General features: G+C 38.9%; 1 protein-coding gene across 1 annotated transcript; it reads left to right on the forward strand.

The window, feature by feature from the left end:
- The first annotated feature begins 13,225 nt into the window (after window positions 1-13,225).
- LOC110947581 (immunoglobulin lambda-1 light chain-like) lies at window positions 13,226-15,207 on the forward strand. Its single transcript, XM_051941196.1, has 4 exons — window positions 13,226-13,310; window positions 13,396-13,714; window positions 14,007-14,047; window positions 14,756-15,207. The coding sequence occupies exons 1-4, from the start codon at window positions 13,271-13,273 to the stop codon at window positions 15,079-15,081; spliced, it is 726 nt and encodes a 241-aa protein (XP_051797156.1). The 5' UTR covers window positions 13,226-13,270; the 3' UTR covers window positions 15,082-15,207.
- The last annotated feature ends 1,199 nt before the right edge of the window (window positions 15,208-16,406 follow it).

Here is a 16,406-nt window from a genome sequence, read left to right on the forward strand (position 1 = left end):
CATTTGAAACAACAGAATTTGTACTTATAACACTATAGAACAAAATAACAAGACAAATGTGAAAAAAATAATAAGATGTCAAGAACTAAAGCTACAACACAGACCTTGTCTGTCATTCATTTTCCTTGTTGTCATCAGTTTAACATTGGCCATAAAATGAATGCATTCAATGAAATTGAATACCTATTTGAATAGTAATGATAGGAGTTAAAATCATTGTTGTTTTTTTAAATGCTGTCTGCTAATTTGGAAAAGAAATATATACAGTAATAATAGTAACAGTGCAATAGTTGCAAACACAACACTCCCCAAACATAAAGAGGAACAAGTGACTGTGGTCGTTATCTCACTAAGTTGCACATGAATTTGCATGTTCAGTCAGTCAAGCATCTCCTCTCTTCTCTCTCACTTCCATCCCATTAAACACCTGCAGGCCTCCTCGTCACATTTACAGCTCTGTGTAAATGAGCAAAATCCAGCTTTCTCTGAAATACAAAGGAACTGTCCCAGACTGGAGATATTTCAATTAAATTCATGGACATCTCACTTTGATGTACAAATCATATAAATTGTACATAAGCTTGGCAAGATATTCTTAGAATAATTTTAACTTTGTCTGTTTTCAAAAATGCTTCTGGAAAGCTTGATTTATTGAGAAATGTGGCGAATCTTCATCAGGATCATTCGGGAAACATCTCCTACACCAGGAGTTACAAATACAGATGTTTCCCCCCAAATTAAAAACTCACTAACATGAAGATTTTGACCAAAGCTCCTCCTCCTGTCAGTCACTCTCAGTTTCAGTGTTGAAATAAATAACTCCTCCAGCTCCTCCTCTCCTCATTCTCCAAAACATCTCATCTGTCAGCAGCTACCTTTTAAATTACAAGACCTTTCTCATCACACACTGACAACATGCTGGTGACTCTCTGCACTCTCATCACTGCTCTGACATGTAAGGAGGCTGACTTACTGTCATTTTCACCCCATTCTGTGTGTTTCTCTTGGCTTCATGTCATTTTGTTGTTTCCAGGTGTGAGTGGAGTGACGGTGGTTACACAGAAGCCTCCTGTAATGACAGTGAGGAGAGGAGAGACAGCCAGCATGGACTGTAACCTGGGGACTGTTACCAATAGTGCTGCTCGCTGGTATAAACAGATTCCAGGAGGAGTTCCTCAGTTTGTATTATATTTTTACCACAGTTCTAGCTCTCCTACCTATGGCTCTGGTTTCTCCTCACCAAAGTTCACATCCACTCATCAGTCACAATCAGATTATCGTTTGATCATCAACAATGTGGAGGAGGGAGACTCAGCAGTCTATTACTGTAAAACATGGGACAGCTCTGTTAATCAGTACGCATCACAGTGATTCATGCCATGACAAAAACCTCCTCACTGAACATGCTCACTTCTGCTTTCTGAAACTTTTTTTTAAATTTTATTTATTATTTATTTATTTATTTATTTCATTAAAAACAGTACAACACCGCATATGTTAAATGAATGAAAAGGAGCAGAGAGAAGCTATAGCTTATAATTTCTGCCCCTTATCAGTAATAATTTTAACACATTTCAGTAGTGTTTGGCTGTCACACACAGCCCTTTTAACCAACATTTAACATGATCTAAAGGAAAAAGAAAAACAATTTCCGGTTATTCACAAGCATCGTATCTCTTACAACAATTTCCGGTTATTCACAAGTATCATATCTCTTCAACTCTTTCACACTTTTCTTAAAAATACAAATCGACTGAGACATTTTAATTTCAGAATTCAAACTTGAAACAGTCTTGTCAAGCCTGGAGCTGTGCTGAAGCGTTAATATTCCTAATCAACATTTTTCATCTGTTTAATTCCACATCCTTGAATTGATAAGATTCCTTTGTTCACCAAATTCATCAAATTTGAATCCACTGGATATTGTTGCCTTTCTACGATGGGTTGTTCAAATGAATGAACAACATATGTTGATCATAACTGCATTTTAGAACACAATTCAAGGACTTTTTCTGATCTTGCTGCTCACAAACAAAACTTCACTCCCAACGTTTCACTGTAACCCCTCAAACCTGCTAACTGGATCAGAAATCAGGCAAAGCAGTCCACTACAAGGAGCCCATTGGGACCCTGAAAATCCCCTGATTTACTGGGTTCGCTTTGGACACTTCAACTGTTCACTCAAATATATTTCAAATATGTATTATATATTGTATTATATATTTCAAACAAGAGTCCTTCTGCTTCAAGGAAGGTCTAAGTGTCAAACATATTTGCACTTCTCTGACTATTGTTACTCATTTTCACCGTTCTGAATATTCTGCACTAAATCCGCCACTTTATTTCATGGTCGTGTTTACATTTCACTCAGTTCTGCTTTTCTTGGTTCTTAGTTGTTGCTTGGTTCTAGTTTTGCTTCCTTGTTCTTAGCTTACATGTTTTTTGCTCTCTAGATCTTAATTTATTTAGCTTTTGCCTTTTTATATCCTATTTTGTACATTACATTTCTAAATTTATACATCTCTTTATCTCATAACCTTCCAAGTGTTTATTTAATGTCTACTGTTGCAAGAAGGGAGAGTAGCATAATTTCGATTCTTGAAATGTCATGTACATATTGAAGAATTGACAATAAAGCTGACTTTGACTTTGAATTATCAACAAATATGGGCATGACAGTATGAAGCAGTTTTGTGTCTATTTCTATATTCCATATTAACCTTGTGTTCACTTTACACAAATTCCTAAATAAAGGGCCAATTTATCAGATACCCTTTAACCAAACAAAATAAATTCATCAGGAAAAGTGAATCTGATCATGTCTACAATCACAACAGATTCACTTGTAACTGAAGAGACATGTTATTTGCTATTTAGTTTGTTGTTTTCACTGTGACAGAACCTCTCTGTAATAAATCAGATGCCTTGGTGTAACGTGAGATATGAAACTGCACCAGTTGATCTTCGAGTTTTTAATCTGCTCTTTTGATAACAGAAAAATCTCTATTCATGCTGTGGTTCTGCTCAAACGATTCACATATAAAAATCATGGAGCTAAAATTTAACTGAAATACAAACATCTCATGTTTATTTTTCTTCTTTTAAATTGAAGCAGTCTGGAAAGGATCCTCCCCTTACTACCTCAGTGCCTTTATAAGCTTCAGACTCTTTTCTCCTCTCACTCCAATCCTACTCACATTTCACTCACACAGTTCAGAACATTTACTCCAAACACTGAAAACATGCTGAGGATCCTCTGCTCTCTCATCGTTGCTCTGACCTGTAAGATGTTCTTCTGATTTTATTGTGTTCCATATTTTCAGGCATAAACCTCTCACTGATGTGTTTTTGTGTGCTTTTGTTGCAGATGTGGATGCAGTGATTGTTTTGACCCAGACACCTGCTGTTCACACAGTTTCTACAGGACAAGAGGTTGTTCTCAACTGCAACATTCAAAGAGATGATGGTCAGTATGTCAGCTGGTACAAGCAGAAGCCAAGTGGGACTCCTCAGTATATTCTGAGATTCTACCATTCTCACAGCTCACCCACCTTTGGAACAGGGTTCTCCTCAGACCGATTTAACTCTAAAGCTTCATCAAGTGTAGATTATCAGCTCATCATTAAGCAGACAGAGGAAGGAGACTCTGCAGTGTATTACTGTAGTGTATGGGACAGCTCTGCTCAGCAGAGAGTATCACAGTGATTTATACTGTGACAAAAAAAAAACCTTCCTGAACACTTCTGCTTTTGGAGTTTCTGGCTGATGTTCTCTATATCTATCATTCAGGGAACTCTTGCAATGATTACAAGCCATTTTCCTTCATGCAGAAGACCAGTTTAATGTACAAGATCACTAATGTCTGACATGACTGAACATGAAGAAGTAGCTATTGTTGATTTTACCTACCGTATACATATATTATTTTTTTATCATTTTATACTTTAAAATCATTATTGATCCAGTCACCTAAATGACAACATATTAAAAACAAACCAAGTAAAACTGGGTTGCGATCCCCTGTTAGTTGCTAATCTTTCTTTTAAAAAAAATCAAGAATAAATGGATTTCTTTTATTTACAGTATGTGCACTGATTTCATGGTAGTGCAATGACCAAGGTCAGAAGAACTTCAATAGTGTTGACATTTGCTGACCTTAAAATTCCCTTTGTTCATTTGTATCGTATGTTGGTGCCACATGCAGCAAGAAGAGAGACATTCACACCCATATGAAGTTCTTTCAAATGATCATGTAATACTTGAAAATCAGCTTAAAAAATCCAAATTAATGTAAATATTAATTGCTTTTGAAACTGTACTGTTGGTAGATCAGAGTGTACTGATTCGTTAATTACTGTAAGTTGCTCTGACCTCATTACATCCTTTCCAACTCTATAGCAAAATAAAAATATTGTCTGATTTGAATACACTGATATCTTATTTTATGCATGTTACCGCTGTGTGAGATACAGAGAAATAAAATTTAAGTAGCACATAACAATGCTGTTACATGAATGCAAAATCTGCAGATGTTTCCTGCAGAAAAAAAAAACACCTCATTACTTCTTCCTTTGCGGTCTACAAAGCGTTTAAATAAAAGTGGTGGAAATGTTTTGGGCGACGGCTCAATTCAGTTTAATTTATATAGTGTCAATTACAATTCAAATTTCCTCAAGACGTTTTACAGAAATTATGCGCCTGAACCCCCAGCGCAAGCCCTAAGGCAACAGCAGCAAGAAAAAAATTCCCTTTAAACTCAAAGAAACCTTCAATAGAACTCGGCTCATATGGGGGACCTATCTGCTGTTCACTGGCTGGGTTGAGAGAGACAGAAGAGGTAGAGGGGTGGGGGACAAGGAAACATACAGCACACACTGGAATACATGGATGATCAGAGTAACATAGATCATACAAAGTACAAGCCAACACTTAAACTGATTCATAAATTTACTGATACGATGTGAGGCTCTGGTATTACAGTTTTTCTCAAATGCTAAAACACAAAAGCCAATCCTCCAAAACCAAATGACCAGTTGTCTAAATACATTTAATAAATCTAGCCCTCATTTACCAATATCGTAAACACATTTCACATGAAGGCACAATTCACAAAACACAATCCTCGGTTCACATAAATCTAAACACATTTTGCCTTGCCAAAGCACAAGTTGCAAAAGAACTCTGCTCATATTCTCAAATGAAAGCTCATGTGATCCAAAATGCTTGCCACAGTCAGCAATATTTGACCACAATGAACACACCTGGCGTCATTCATTACACACAACAACTCGAAATTGAAGACACTTGTTGCTAATGATGTGACCACAGCTATAAAAGCAAGTTCAGAGTGCACAATTTGCTGAAGATTCCAAACAAATGCAATGGATGAAGGCAGAGTCAGGGGAAGAGGAATTCGAGTCAGAGGAGGGAGACGAGCTGGCCATGGAGGGAGAGGAGCCGGCCAACGAGGATGAGGAGTTCGAATCAGAGGAGGAAGAGGAGCAGGCCAACGAGGAAGAGGAGGAGGCCAATGAGGGAGAGGAGAAGGTCCAGGAGGGAGAGGAGAAGGTCCAGGACGAAGAGCAAGACAACCTCGCACCATCATTACAGATGAGATGCAAGCAACAGTCATTGACCATGTCATTGTAAATGGTAAATGGTTGTATTTATATAGCGCTTTTATCCAAAGCGCTTTACATGATACATCACATTCACCCATTCACACACACATTCACACACTGATGGCGGAAGCTGCAATGCAAGGCGCTAACCACGACTCATCAGGATTAATTAGAGCTTAGGTGTCTTGCTTAGGGACACCTTGACATGAGCACGACAGGCCGAGAATCGAACCGGCAACCTTCCAGTTACAAGACGGCCACTGAGCCATGCCCCTCATGCTTCAGCCATTGTCCATGGCATGACAATGACTGCTGTTCTGAACACCTGTGCACTTTCACATTTACACAGAGGATATTCCAGTTGGATGCAACTGCCAGACCTCATGACCTCTTCCTGGATGAGGCTGGGTTCAACCTGCAGAAACGAAAGTAAAGAGGCCATAACATCATTGGCCAAAGAGCCATCACTGAGGATCCTGGCCAACGGGGGGGGGGGGGGGTAATATTACCTTTTGTGCGGCCATGGGTTTGGAGGGGCTTGTCCACCGGCATGCTGTCCTTGGGTCTTACAACACCCAACATCTCCTCACCTTCCTAGAGGAGCTAAGAGACATCCTCCTAGACCACCAACAACACCATCCTGGCCCTGTACATCCCATTTATATGAGCATTTGGGACAATGTCCGCTTCCACAGAACAAACCAAATCAGAGAGTGGTTCACCACCAACAGTAACTAGTTTCTCAACATCTGTCTGCCACCCTACTCCTCTTTCCTGAACCCTATAAAGGAGTTCTTCTCATCATGGAGATGGAAGGTTTATGACAGACAACCATACACCAGAGAGAACCTCCTAAGGGCAATGGAGCTGGCCTGTGCTGACATCTCAGTGGAGGCCTTCCAAGGATGGATTCGCCATTCCAGGGCACTTTTCCGGCGGTGCCTGGCAAGGGAGAATATAGCATGTGATATGGATGAGGTGATGTGGCCCGACGCCGCACAGTGATCATGGTGCATGTGTGGTGTGAATATAGTAAATAAAAAACTTCACACCCTGAACATATTTTCAGTGAGTACTGTTGTGTGCAATAGATTCTGTTTTTACATTGAGTTGTAACTTGTATTACAGCACAGTCGTGTACATACAATATTTTGTATAGATTTATACTCTTCATATGAAACTCACAAATCTAAATGTCCAATCTTCTGCAGAGATCTATTCTAAGAAGATCCGTTAAAATTTCTGAAAATATGCATTGGCAGTAATGAAACAAAGAACCTTCTCACAAATTGAACATTGGGTTTTCAATTATTTTGATGTAGTGTGTAATGATGTGTATAGTGTTTGTATTTTTGAAAGCTTCGAGCTGCTCTTTTGGTGTGAAAGTTTGAGTTTTGAAGTGAGAAGGTGTGGTTGTGTTTATGTAGCTTCAGAAAAGTGTGTTGTGTTTAGACACTGGGGAAAATGGAGGAAACGTTTGTGAAATGTGTTTTAGCATTTGAGAAAAACTGTAATTATACTACATATATAGCTGGTAGTAGGATGCAAACATTGTGGAGATGACCATATCATGTATAGTAAGGTTGATGCAGAGCAGACCGGTGAAAATGGGCAGCTGGAAGCAGTGGGCTGGAGGAAAGTCATCAGCAGCATCTCACAGTGGACATGATGGAGACTCAGAAGCATCCAGCTCTGGGACCAGGGACACTTGGAAAAAGGACACAAGGGCAAACAGAATGAATGCAATGCAATAATAGTTTATATAGTAAATATATAGGTAATGAGAGAAGGGCTTAGTGCATCGAGAGAGGTCCCCCAGCAGCCTAGGCCAAACCCAAACTGAGAGCTGGTTCCAAAGGAGAGGTGCCTGATAATTGAAGGCTCTTCCTCCCATTCTACTGAAGAATGTTGCTTAGAAAGCTGTCAGTTATTGATTTAATGATAAATTCTGCATAAAACAAGGACTTTAAAATAATGTGAGATCACCTGTTGATCTCAGTGTAATAATGATCCTCTGCAAATTGTCAATAGAACACATGGAGGGTCATTACACTTTTTCTCAATTGATAAAACAATAAATTCCATTCACTACACACAACCACCAACTGACTGCACACATTTCTCAAAAACAGGACACTATTCATGGTTTGCATACAGCTTCCAAAAACTCTTGCACTCTTTTTGCAAAAGACTGAACACATTTTTTGCTCATTTGAACACACTTGTCACTCATAGCACACATTTTTCAAAAAGTGAACACTCGGAAGCAGAAATGGGACACTGTTCCAACACTGCTGTCACAATTAAGACACAGCAGGTCAAAACTGAAAACATTTTTGCCAATGAACTGCACACTATAAAACCTGCTGGGAAACTGTCATGACGGGGCGTGTGGAGAACCCAGATGCAGACAGGCGATCAGATATGATGAAAAAAAGGGTTTATTACAGTTTTTTATGATTGCATAAACACTAAAAACAAAAGAATCACATAATTATCAATACCTTACACTCAAGGAGCAAAACACAGGACCAGATTTTCACCACAATAAACACAAAGTCAGCCTCACACTTTTTGCAGAACAATACACACAGTCATTTGCAAAACACTAAACACACTTGTATACATTAGACACAGACGTATATCAGGATGTCACTTCCTTGCAATTCCACAGCACTGATGGACAAATCACCACACCCATGAGCCATTTGGTTAAACACCCACATCAAGTGTGCAAACACGATTGCTTTATTGTAGACACACCAATCAGGTTTGAGCACTATAAAAATGCAACAGGTGAGTTCACCTGCTTTCCACCAAAATGGAAGCAGCCAGAGGAAGACGAGTGAGGATGAGAGGGGGAATCCGTGGAGGACGAGCAGGAGGTAGAGGCAGAGGTCAAGGAAGAGGAAGAGGAAGACCTGAAGCAGGAGGAGAACACCCTCAAAGAAGAAGAGGACCAAATTTGTCTAATGAGATTCGAGCAACACTAGTTGATCACGTCATGAATCATGGATTGATGCTGAGGGAAGCTGGACTGAGAGTTCAGCCAAATCTTTCCAGATTTACAGTGGCATCTGTCATAAGGACATTTCGACAAGAAAACAGGTAAAAAAAAGAAGTTGTCAACAGTAATCAGCTGCTTGCTGTATTGTATGCACCATATCGGCACTTTTGATACCTCTTCCTGTGTCATTTTACAATAGCTTACATGAATTTTTTTTTCTACATAGGATTGAGGGCCGAGAACGACAAGGAGGAAGGGGACCTATATTCACACCAGAGCAAGAGACAGAAATCATAAACATGGTTTTGGCCAATAATGCCACTAGGCTCAGAGAGCTTCAAGCCAAAATTATTAGTGACAATACCATTTTCAATAATGTCCATCAGGTCTCAGGTCTGACAACAATAGCACGCATCCTGAAAAAGCATCAAGTTCACATGAAACAACTGCATCGAGTACCTTTTGAGAGGAATTCAGAGAGGATCAAACAGCTGCGGCATGAGTATGTGGAGGTATGTATTGTTCACTTTAACATTGTGATGTTACATACTGCACACGTAATAATTTTTACTGCATACTAGACCTATGCTGAACTACACAATCTTGTCTTTCACTGTGTTTCAGCGTTTTACAGATGGATGCTGAGGAAATCCCACATGAATTTATTTACATCGATGAGGCAGGGTTCAACCTCAGCAAAGTCAGAAGGAGAGGCAGAAACATCATTGGCCCCAGGGCTATAATTAATGTCCCAGGGCAACGTGGGGGTAACATCACCCTTTGCGCAGCCATTTCCCTGAATGGGGTCCTCCACCCTCATGCCAATATGGGCCCTTACAACACAGATCAAATTATCAGATTTTTGGACAGATTGCACAACCTCCTCCCAGTAAATAACCAAATGCACCAGATCCACTACATTGTCATCTGGGACAATGTGTCATTCCACCACTCTGCTCTGGCCAGAACTGGTTTCAGCACCATCCACTGTTTAAAGTCCTATACCTTCCACCATACTCTCCATTTCTAAACCCCATCGAAGAATTTTGTCGGCATGGCGGTGGAAAGTTTATGATCTCCGGCCCCAGACCCAGATGCCCCTCATTCAGGCCATGGAAGAGGCTTGTGACCAAATTGACACTGCAGCTGTGCAAGGATGGATCCGTCATTCAAGACGGTTCTTCCCACGTTGTCTTGCCAACGAAGACATTGCCTGTGATGCAAATAAAATTCTCTGGCCAGATCCAGCTAGGCGAAGAGATGTTTAGTATTTAATTTATTTTACTGAGATTTCGTTTTGTTTTCTTCATTTTCTTTACATATTTTTAACCTGTACTGGTAGTACAGTATTTTTATTTGTCTATTTTGTGGGTTTACAGTGTTGGGATATGTTTTTTTGTGATTGTCTATGTTGACTGAATGTGGTTATATGAAGATAATTAAATCATATTTTCAAAAGTCTGCAGCATTGATCTTGTGATGTGTTTGAATTTACTATGTTGTATATTTACACTGTCTTTGTGTACTTCACTTACAGTAATCTATTCACTGAGAGGTCCAGAGGTAGAATTGCCAAAGGTAGAATTGAGATTGAGATACCAGAGGTAGAACTGCTAAAAGTGTTTTAAGTTAAACACAGCAGTGTGTAACTGGTTCAAACAGAACTAAGCCTTATGAAATGTGTGTGTTTCATATGGTAACATAGTATGGTTTATATAAATGTGTATATAGTTTTTACAATAGTGTTTCATTTTGCACAGGATCTGAAGTGTTTTCCATATTGTGTGTGTGTGGTTGTGCTAATCGTGTGTAGTGTTTTGAAATTCCAAGCCCTGTTTTCAAAATCATGTTTAAGCAATTGTAAAAAACTGTAAATAAAGCTTCTGAAAACGAGACTGAAGTGGCAACAGGTGAACTAAACGGCAGTAAACCACAGGGCTACAAAAGGGAAACAAATGGCAAGGCGAAAACGAGCTGAAGTCCTTCACAACTATAAAGTCCAAAAAGGGTTAAATCCATAAAGGGGAGGCAAGCAATGAAGTCCAAAAACGGAAGTAATCCAGAGAGGGGAAAGCAGGGGAGCGGAGTCTGAAGCTGCATGTGAGTCCTACAATGGGCCAGCAAAGAACTGAGGGAAAGGCAGGGCTTAAATAGTAGAGGAGGGGACCAGGTGAAAGGAGTTGGCTTGATTGCATCAGCTGACAGTAATCAGAGACCAGGTGTAGCAGACAGGGAGAGACAAAGGAACAAAACAACAAAGAAGGGACAGAATCCTCACAGAAACAGCATTAGCTGTTCAGAATGCAATCTGTTGTTGAGGTCAGCACATGGTTAGGATGGTGCATAAAGTAAATTGTTTCAGGTTTATTGTGGTTTACTTTACATAGTATGTAAATGTTGTTTGTCATTTCAGTGACATGTCTATACTGTAACAATACAAGCAGTTAGAAATGTTCTGAGAATACTGTAAAAAATCTAATGCATAATTCTGCTTACAAGTGCTAGTAAGATTACAAAAAGTGTACATGACTGACATTTTCTGTGTTTTGTGTGCGTATGTTCCAGAGAGTTTTTCTGTTGGATTCTGATGATAGGCCACATGAATACATCTGGGACAATGTTAATTTTCATAGAGGACTATTGATTTGGGAATGGTTCAGTATGAACCCCCAAGTTATTGTGGTTTTTCGGCCTCCATATTCTCCCTGTCTGAATCCTATAGAAGAATTCTTCTCTACATGGAGGTGGAAGGTATATGAGCAGCAGCCATACTTTGGGAAAATCTCATGCAATCAATGGTCTTGGCATGTGGTGATGTTTCTGTTGATGCAGGTCAGGGCTGGATCAGACACACTAGGTCCTTCTTTCCAGAGAAAACACAGCTTGTGATGTTGATGAGGTCCTGTGGTTTGACCAGGCTGAAGAATTGATGCAGATGTGGTGTAAATATTTGCAAACTCTACTGTGTACAATACAGTATTGTATTTTCTTTTGTCTAACATTATTTTTATTTTGTAATGTATAGTCAGGCACTGCAATGGCCCCCTCTGATTCATTTATAGGATATATGTGTTTAAATGGTCATTTTTGAGGATTTTATCTTTTTTTTTTACTTCATGTGAAGTGTAAAAAATGAGAGAAGTTTTTTTTGTATTTAGCAGTGCAGTGTCCTAGTTTTGCTTCGTGTGTCTTAATTTTGAAAACAAAGTTCAGATTTTGACAATACAGTTTTTCTCAATTGCTAAAACACTAAACTCTATTGTCTGAACCAAATTCTCAGTTGCCTGAACCCACTTATTGAATCAGTCAGTCTTTTGGAAAAACCATGAGCCCTTTTCACCTGTTTAGACACATCTTGTCAACACATTGTCATTGTGATGCACCTGTGTTGCGTAATGGTGAGCACAGGTGAGCAAAAGTCAAACACAGTTAAAGCTCAGATGTCACTGGTTGAACACAACAACTCAAAATTGATCACACTTGTGGCTAATGATGTGAGGGTACATATAAGCCAGAGCACTGGTTTGTGAGGCACTTCAATGGATAGAAATCTCAGAGGAGGTGCATGGATACGGCATGCCAGGGTTTTTTCCCTTGTTGCCTGGCCAGAGAAAATGTGGCCTGTGATGTCGATGAAGTCCTATGGCCTTACCCAGTACGGAGAAATGATGCTGTGGCAGAGTAATGCACTTCTTTTCTTTGTATTTCATTTGTATATTTTTTGTGCTTTATTTTTACGTACAAGTGCTACATGTGAATGCACAGGATTTCTGTTTTTTTGCAAATTCTTTTTTCTATGTACAAGTGTTACAAATGCCCAGGTATTTTGTTTTGCAACATGCATTTAGGCTAAATAAACATTTATTCATGTCCTGAGCATTGTGTTTTCCTTTTTTCTATGTAGTGTTTAGTGACTACTCAGTAGAGTCTTTAATTTTGATTGACTTGAGGCATGACTTGACAGCAAAGTTCAGTTTTGAGCACAGATTGAACTGTTTTGGGGAGAAAGTTTGGTTTTGCAAGAAGAGTCAGAGGTTTTGTGAATGTAGCTTGAAAATTGGGTTTTGTGTTCACAGTTTAGGGAAAAGGAGAGCAGCTTTCCAGGAATGTGTCTTCACAATCGAGAAAAACTGTAAAATGTGATTTTCACACAAGTGTGCAGTGCTTTGTGAATTGTGTTCAAATAAAAAAAACTGTGCAGAGTGTTGGGAAATGTGTGCTATTTTTCAGGAACAGTGTCTTATCAACTGAGAAAAACTGTAAATGGCCAACTGTCAAATCACAGATTTGGCTCAAAATTAAATATTGTGGAGGGTGATTTGAAACAGACACCAAAGACAAGAAAAAAAACCCTGAAGCATTTTACAATAAAACTAACACACAAATCAAATCTCTATTTATGCTGTTGTTCACTGTTAGCTCCATTGATTCACGTTTTTTTAAAATGGTGAAGCACACATTTAACTGAAATACAAACACTTCATCTTTATTGTAGCTTATTTTAAATTGAGGCAGTCTGGAAAGGATCCTCCCCTTACTACCTCAATGCCTTTATAAGCTTCACACTCTTTTCTCCTCTCACTCCAATCCTACTCACATTTCACTCACACAGTTCAGAACATTTACTCCAAACACTGAAAACATGCTGAGGATCCTCTGCTCTCTCATCGTTGCTCTGACCTGTAAGATGTTCTTCTGATTTTATTGTGTTCCATATTTTCAGGCATAAACCTCTCACTGATGTGTTTTTGTGTGCTTTTGTTGCAGATGTGGATGCAGTGATTGTTTTGACCCAGACACCTGCTGTTCACACAGTTTCTACAGGACAAGAGGTTGTTCTCAACTGCAACATTCAAAGAGATGATGGAAATGTTGTCAGCTGGTACAAGCAGAAGCCAAATGAGACTCCTCAGTATATTTTATATTTCTACCATTCTGACAGCTCACCCAGCTTTGGAACAGGGTTCTCCTCAGACCGATTTAACTCTAAAGCTTCATCAAGTGTAGATTATCAGCTCATCATTAAGCAGACAGAGGAAGGAGACTCTGCAGTGTATTACTGTAGCGTATGGGATGACTCTGCTTCTGCTGCTGTATCACAGTGATTTATATTGTGACAAAAACCTGCATGGGAACACTGCAGCATTTATGAATTCTCAGTAACATTAAACACTTTCATTCCCTAAATCTGGAACTGAATCCATTTGCCTACAGGGATATGAGTGTTTGAAAAACTCCAGCAGTGTTTTGGAATATAAGCAGACCGTTGAAATGATGAAATGTTGACAGTGAAAGTTGGTCTCAACAGGATGTTTCACTTCCACTCCCCTCATTAGAGAGTCAGGAGGTTTTTGTACGGCCATGTATACAAACTGAATCACTGTGGTATTCGGACAAGGAACCAAGCTGATGGTAACAAGTAAGTGCTTTTAAACTTTATTATGCAGCCAGACACATTTTATTTTTTCTGCTGTAGATGAAGAAAAACATGAAACTAATGCATATGTGACTAATTGTTTAAAATATTTACCATGTTGGTCAGTTAAACAACAGTAGTTTCTGCTTTGATACCAGGCAGTGTCTGTGGTGATAAAAAGAAAATCTGATAGCACTATTTGAGACATTTTCTCCAAATAGTAAAAAGCAAATCAAAGGTTTTTACATTTTCAGTGGAGAACATTTGCAAGATTGTGCCTATTAATTTAATATCTTTTAAGATCTGTTAAAATCTTAAATATATATATATATATTATAAATATTTTAGTGAATGTATTCGAATTATTGTATTAATGTTAACTTGCTAACTTCTGCAGAGTTGAGGTATAATTTAGAATTTGCCTGAGAAATATGTCACACAGTTGATACTAAATTCAGCCAACTGGAATGCACTGAACCAATCAAATATTTGAAAATATAAGTTTATTTTTGAGAGATTTTATTTTGAAAGGGAGGACTGATCATTTTTCAAGTGATCATTTGAAAATGTTTCACAAATTTCAAATTTTAAATTCTCTGCTTGGATTGCACTGTCAGCACAAAACATTCATTTTGTCATGTTAAATATGGATTATTGAATTTTACTTTGAACTTGTAATTTTGAATGTCTTTGTGGTGAATGTACTTTCAGGCTCCAGCCTCCGTCCTCCTGTCCTGACAGTCTTCCCTCCGTCCAGCGTTGAACTCCAGTCCAACAAAGCCACTCTGGTCTGTCTGTCCAGTCAGTCTGGGCCTTTTGCAGATGTCACCTGGTCGGCTGCTGGGAGTCCAGTGAGCAGTGGGATCTCCACCAGCACCGCTGTTCAGAAACCAGACCAGACTTTCCAAATCAGCAGCTCTCTGGACATCCAGACGTCAGACTGGAACATGGATAAGGTTTACACATGTAAAGTGTCTTTGGGGTCCCAGACTGCAGAAAAGAACATCAACAAGTCAGGCTGTTCCACTCAAGAATAGAGCGTCTGAGATTTGCTTCTTTACTGTTTGTGCTGTTTGCTTGTTACAACTTTTATGTATTAGAACATTTGCTAATAATCAATGTTGTTACAGTTAACTTTTTTCATCAGCTTTGCAATTCATCCACTAAATGAAAATAAAAAAAAAATTCAAATGTGCCTGTTTGTTTTTTTTTTTGCTTTGTACACAGCAAATGCAATAATTCTAACACTCACTCAGTTTTATTCAGGGCTGTAGCCAGGATTTTGGAAAAGGTGAGGTCCATGATGCGCGCGCAAAGCGTGCGCCGAAAATTTTTCAATGTTTTTTAAAAATATTTATTTTTATATATATTTTTTAGGCTACAAGTCACACAATATGTTTGTTGTTTAAATATCTTTTAATGATGTGAAATCAGCATTTTCCAAACAAAAATGTATATTTTTTCAAAAAAACAAATCAACTTTTTACATCAAAGGCTAGCTGAATCCTCCTGTGACCAGAGGCATCCCACCGTCGAAAGATATTCTCCCGGTTCACCTCCACTTTCTGATGCACATGCATCATCGCCAGGCCTGTCAGTCTGTCGTTGGACATGGTAGATCTAAGCCATGTCTTAAGTCTTCGCATGGCTGAGAATGACCTCTGACAGGCACAAGTCGTCACTGGAAAGGTTAGAAATATCTTCAACATACATTGTATGTTGTCTGATGAGCCAGGCGCTCATCAAAAAAAAAAAATAATAATAATAATAAAAAAGCGCCGGACGCGCTCTCCGCTGTGGATAAAAGTAATTAAACTCTTTGATCAGATGATCTGACAGGCCGAACTAGTGCCGAATTATCTAAAAAATATATATTGTTGTCACCTTGGTGTAGATGGGCGGGGATGTGGTCTACAAAGTGCTAATTATAAAAACACTAGTTTTTGAACGGGGTTTGGCCCGCTGCCAAGCGCGTCACAGGGCGCATTTGCGGGTACGTGCATCAGCTGATCAAACAGCTTTTCACCGCAACACGCACACAGGCACAAACAGAACACAAAGCCCATGGATGTTTACCACAATTTAAAATTTACAAGCACGTTTCACAGAGAGGTTTCAAGTTTTTATGAGTTTATGTTTTATTCAGTTGGGCATATTTGGCGAAAAAAAAAAAAAACTCGGAAAGAATAGGTGAGGTCCGGACCTCGCTGACCTCATACCTGGCTACGGCCATGGTTTTATTGTTTTGTCTTGTTTACTCTACTGACAATCAGACCCAGGGTGAAGATCAAAGTCAATTTAAAGACTAATTAATTTTAAAGACACATTTAAAATAACATAATTTGTACTTATAACACTATAA

The sequence above is a fragment of the Acanthochromis polyacanthus genome, chromosome 21 (assembly GCF_021347895.1).
Source record: "Acanthochromis polyacanthus isolate Apoly-LR-REF ecotype Palm Island chromosome 21, KAUST_Apoly_ChrSc, whole genome shotgun sequence".
NCBI lineage: Eukaryota > Metazoa > Chordata > Actinopteri > Pomacentridae > Acanthochromis > Acanthochromis polyacanthus.

Excerpts from the sequence above, each read along its gene's own strand:
- LOC110947581 (XM_051941196.1), top strand. The coding sequence starts at position 13,271 with ATGCTGAGGATCCTCTGCTCTCTCATCGTTGCTCTGACCT. Across the intron at positions 13,715-14,006 it reads GTATGGGATGACTCTGCTTC|CACTGTGGTATTCGGACAAG; the intron begins TGCTGCTGTATC and ends TACAAACTGAAT. Across the intron at positions 14,048-14,755 it reads AACCAAGCTGATGGTAACAA|GCTCCAGCCTCCGTCCTCCT; the intron begins GTAAGTGCTTTT and ends ATGTACTTTCAG.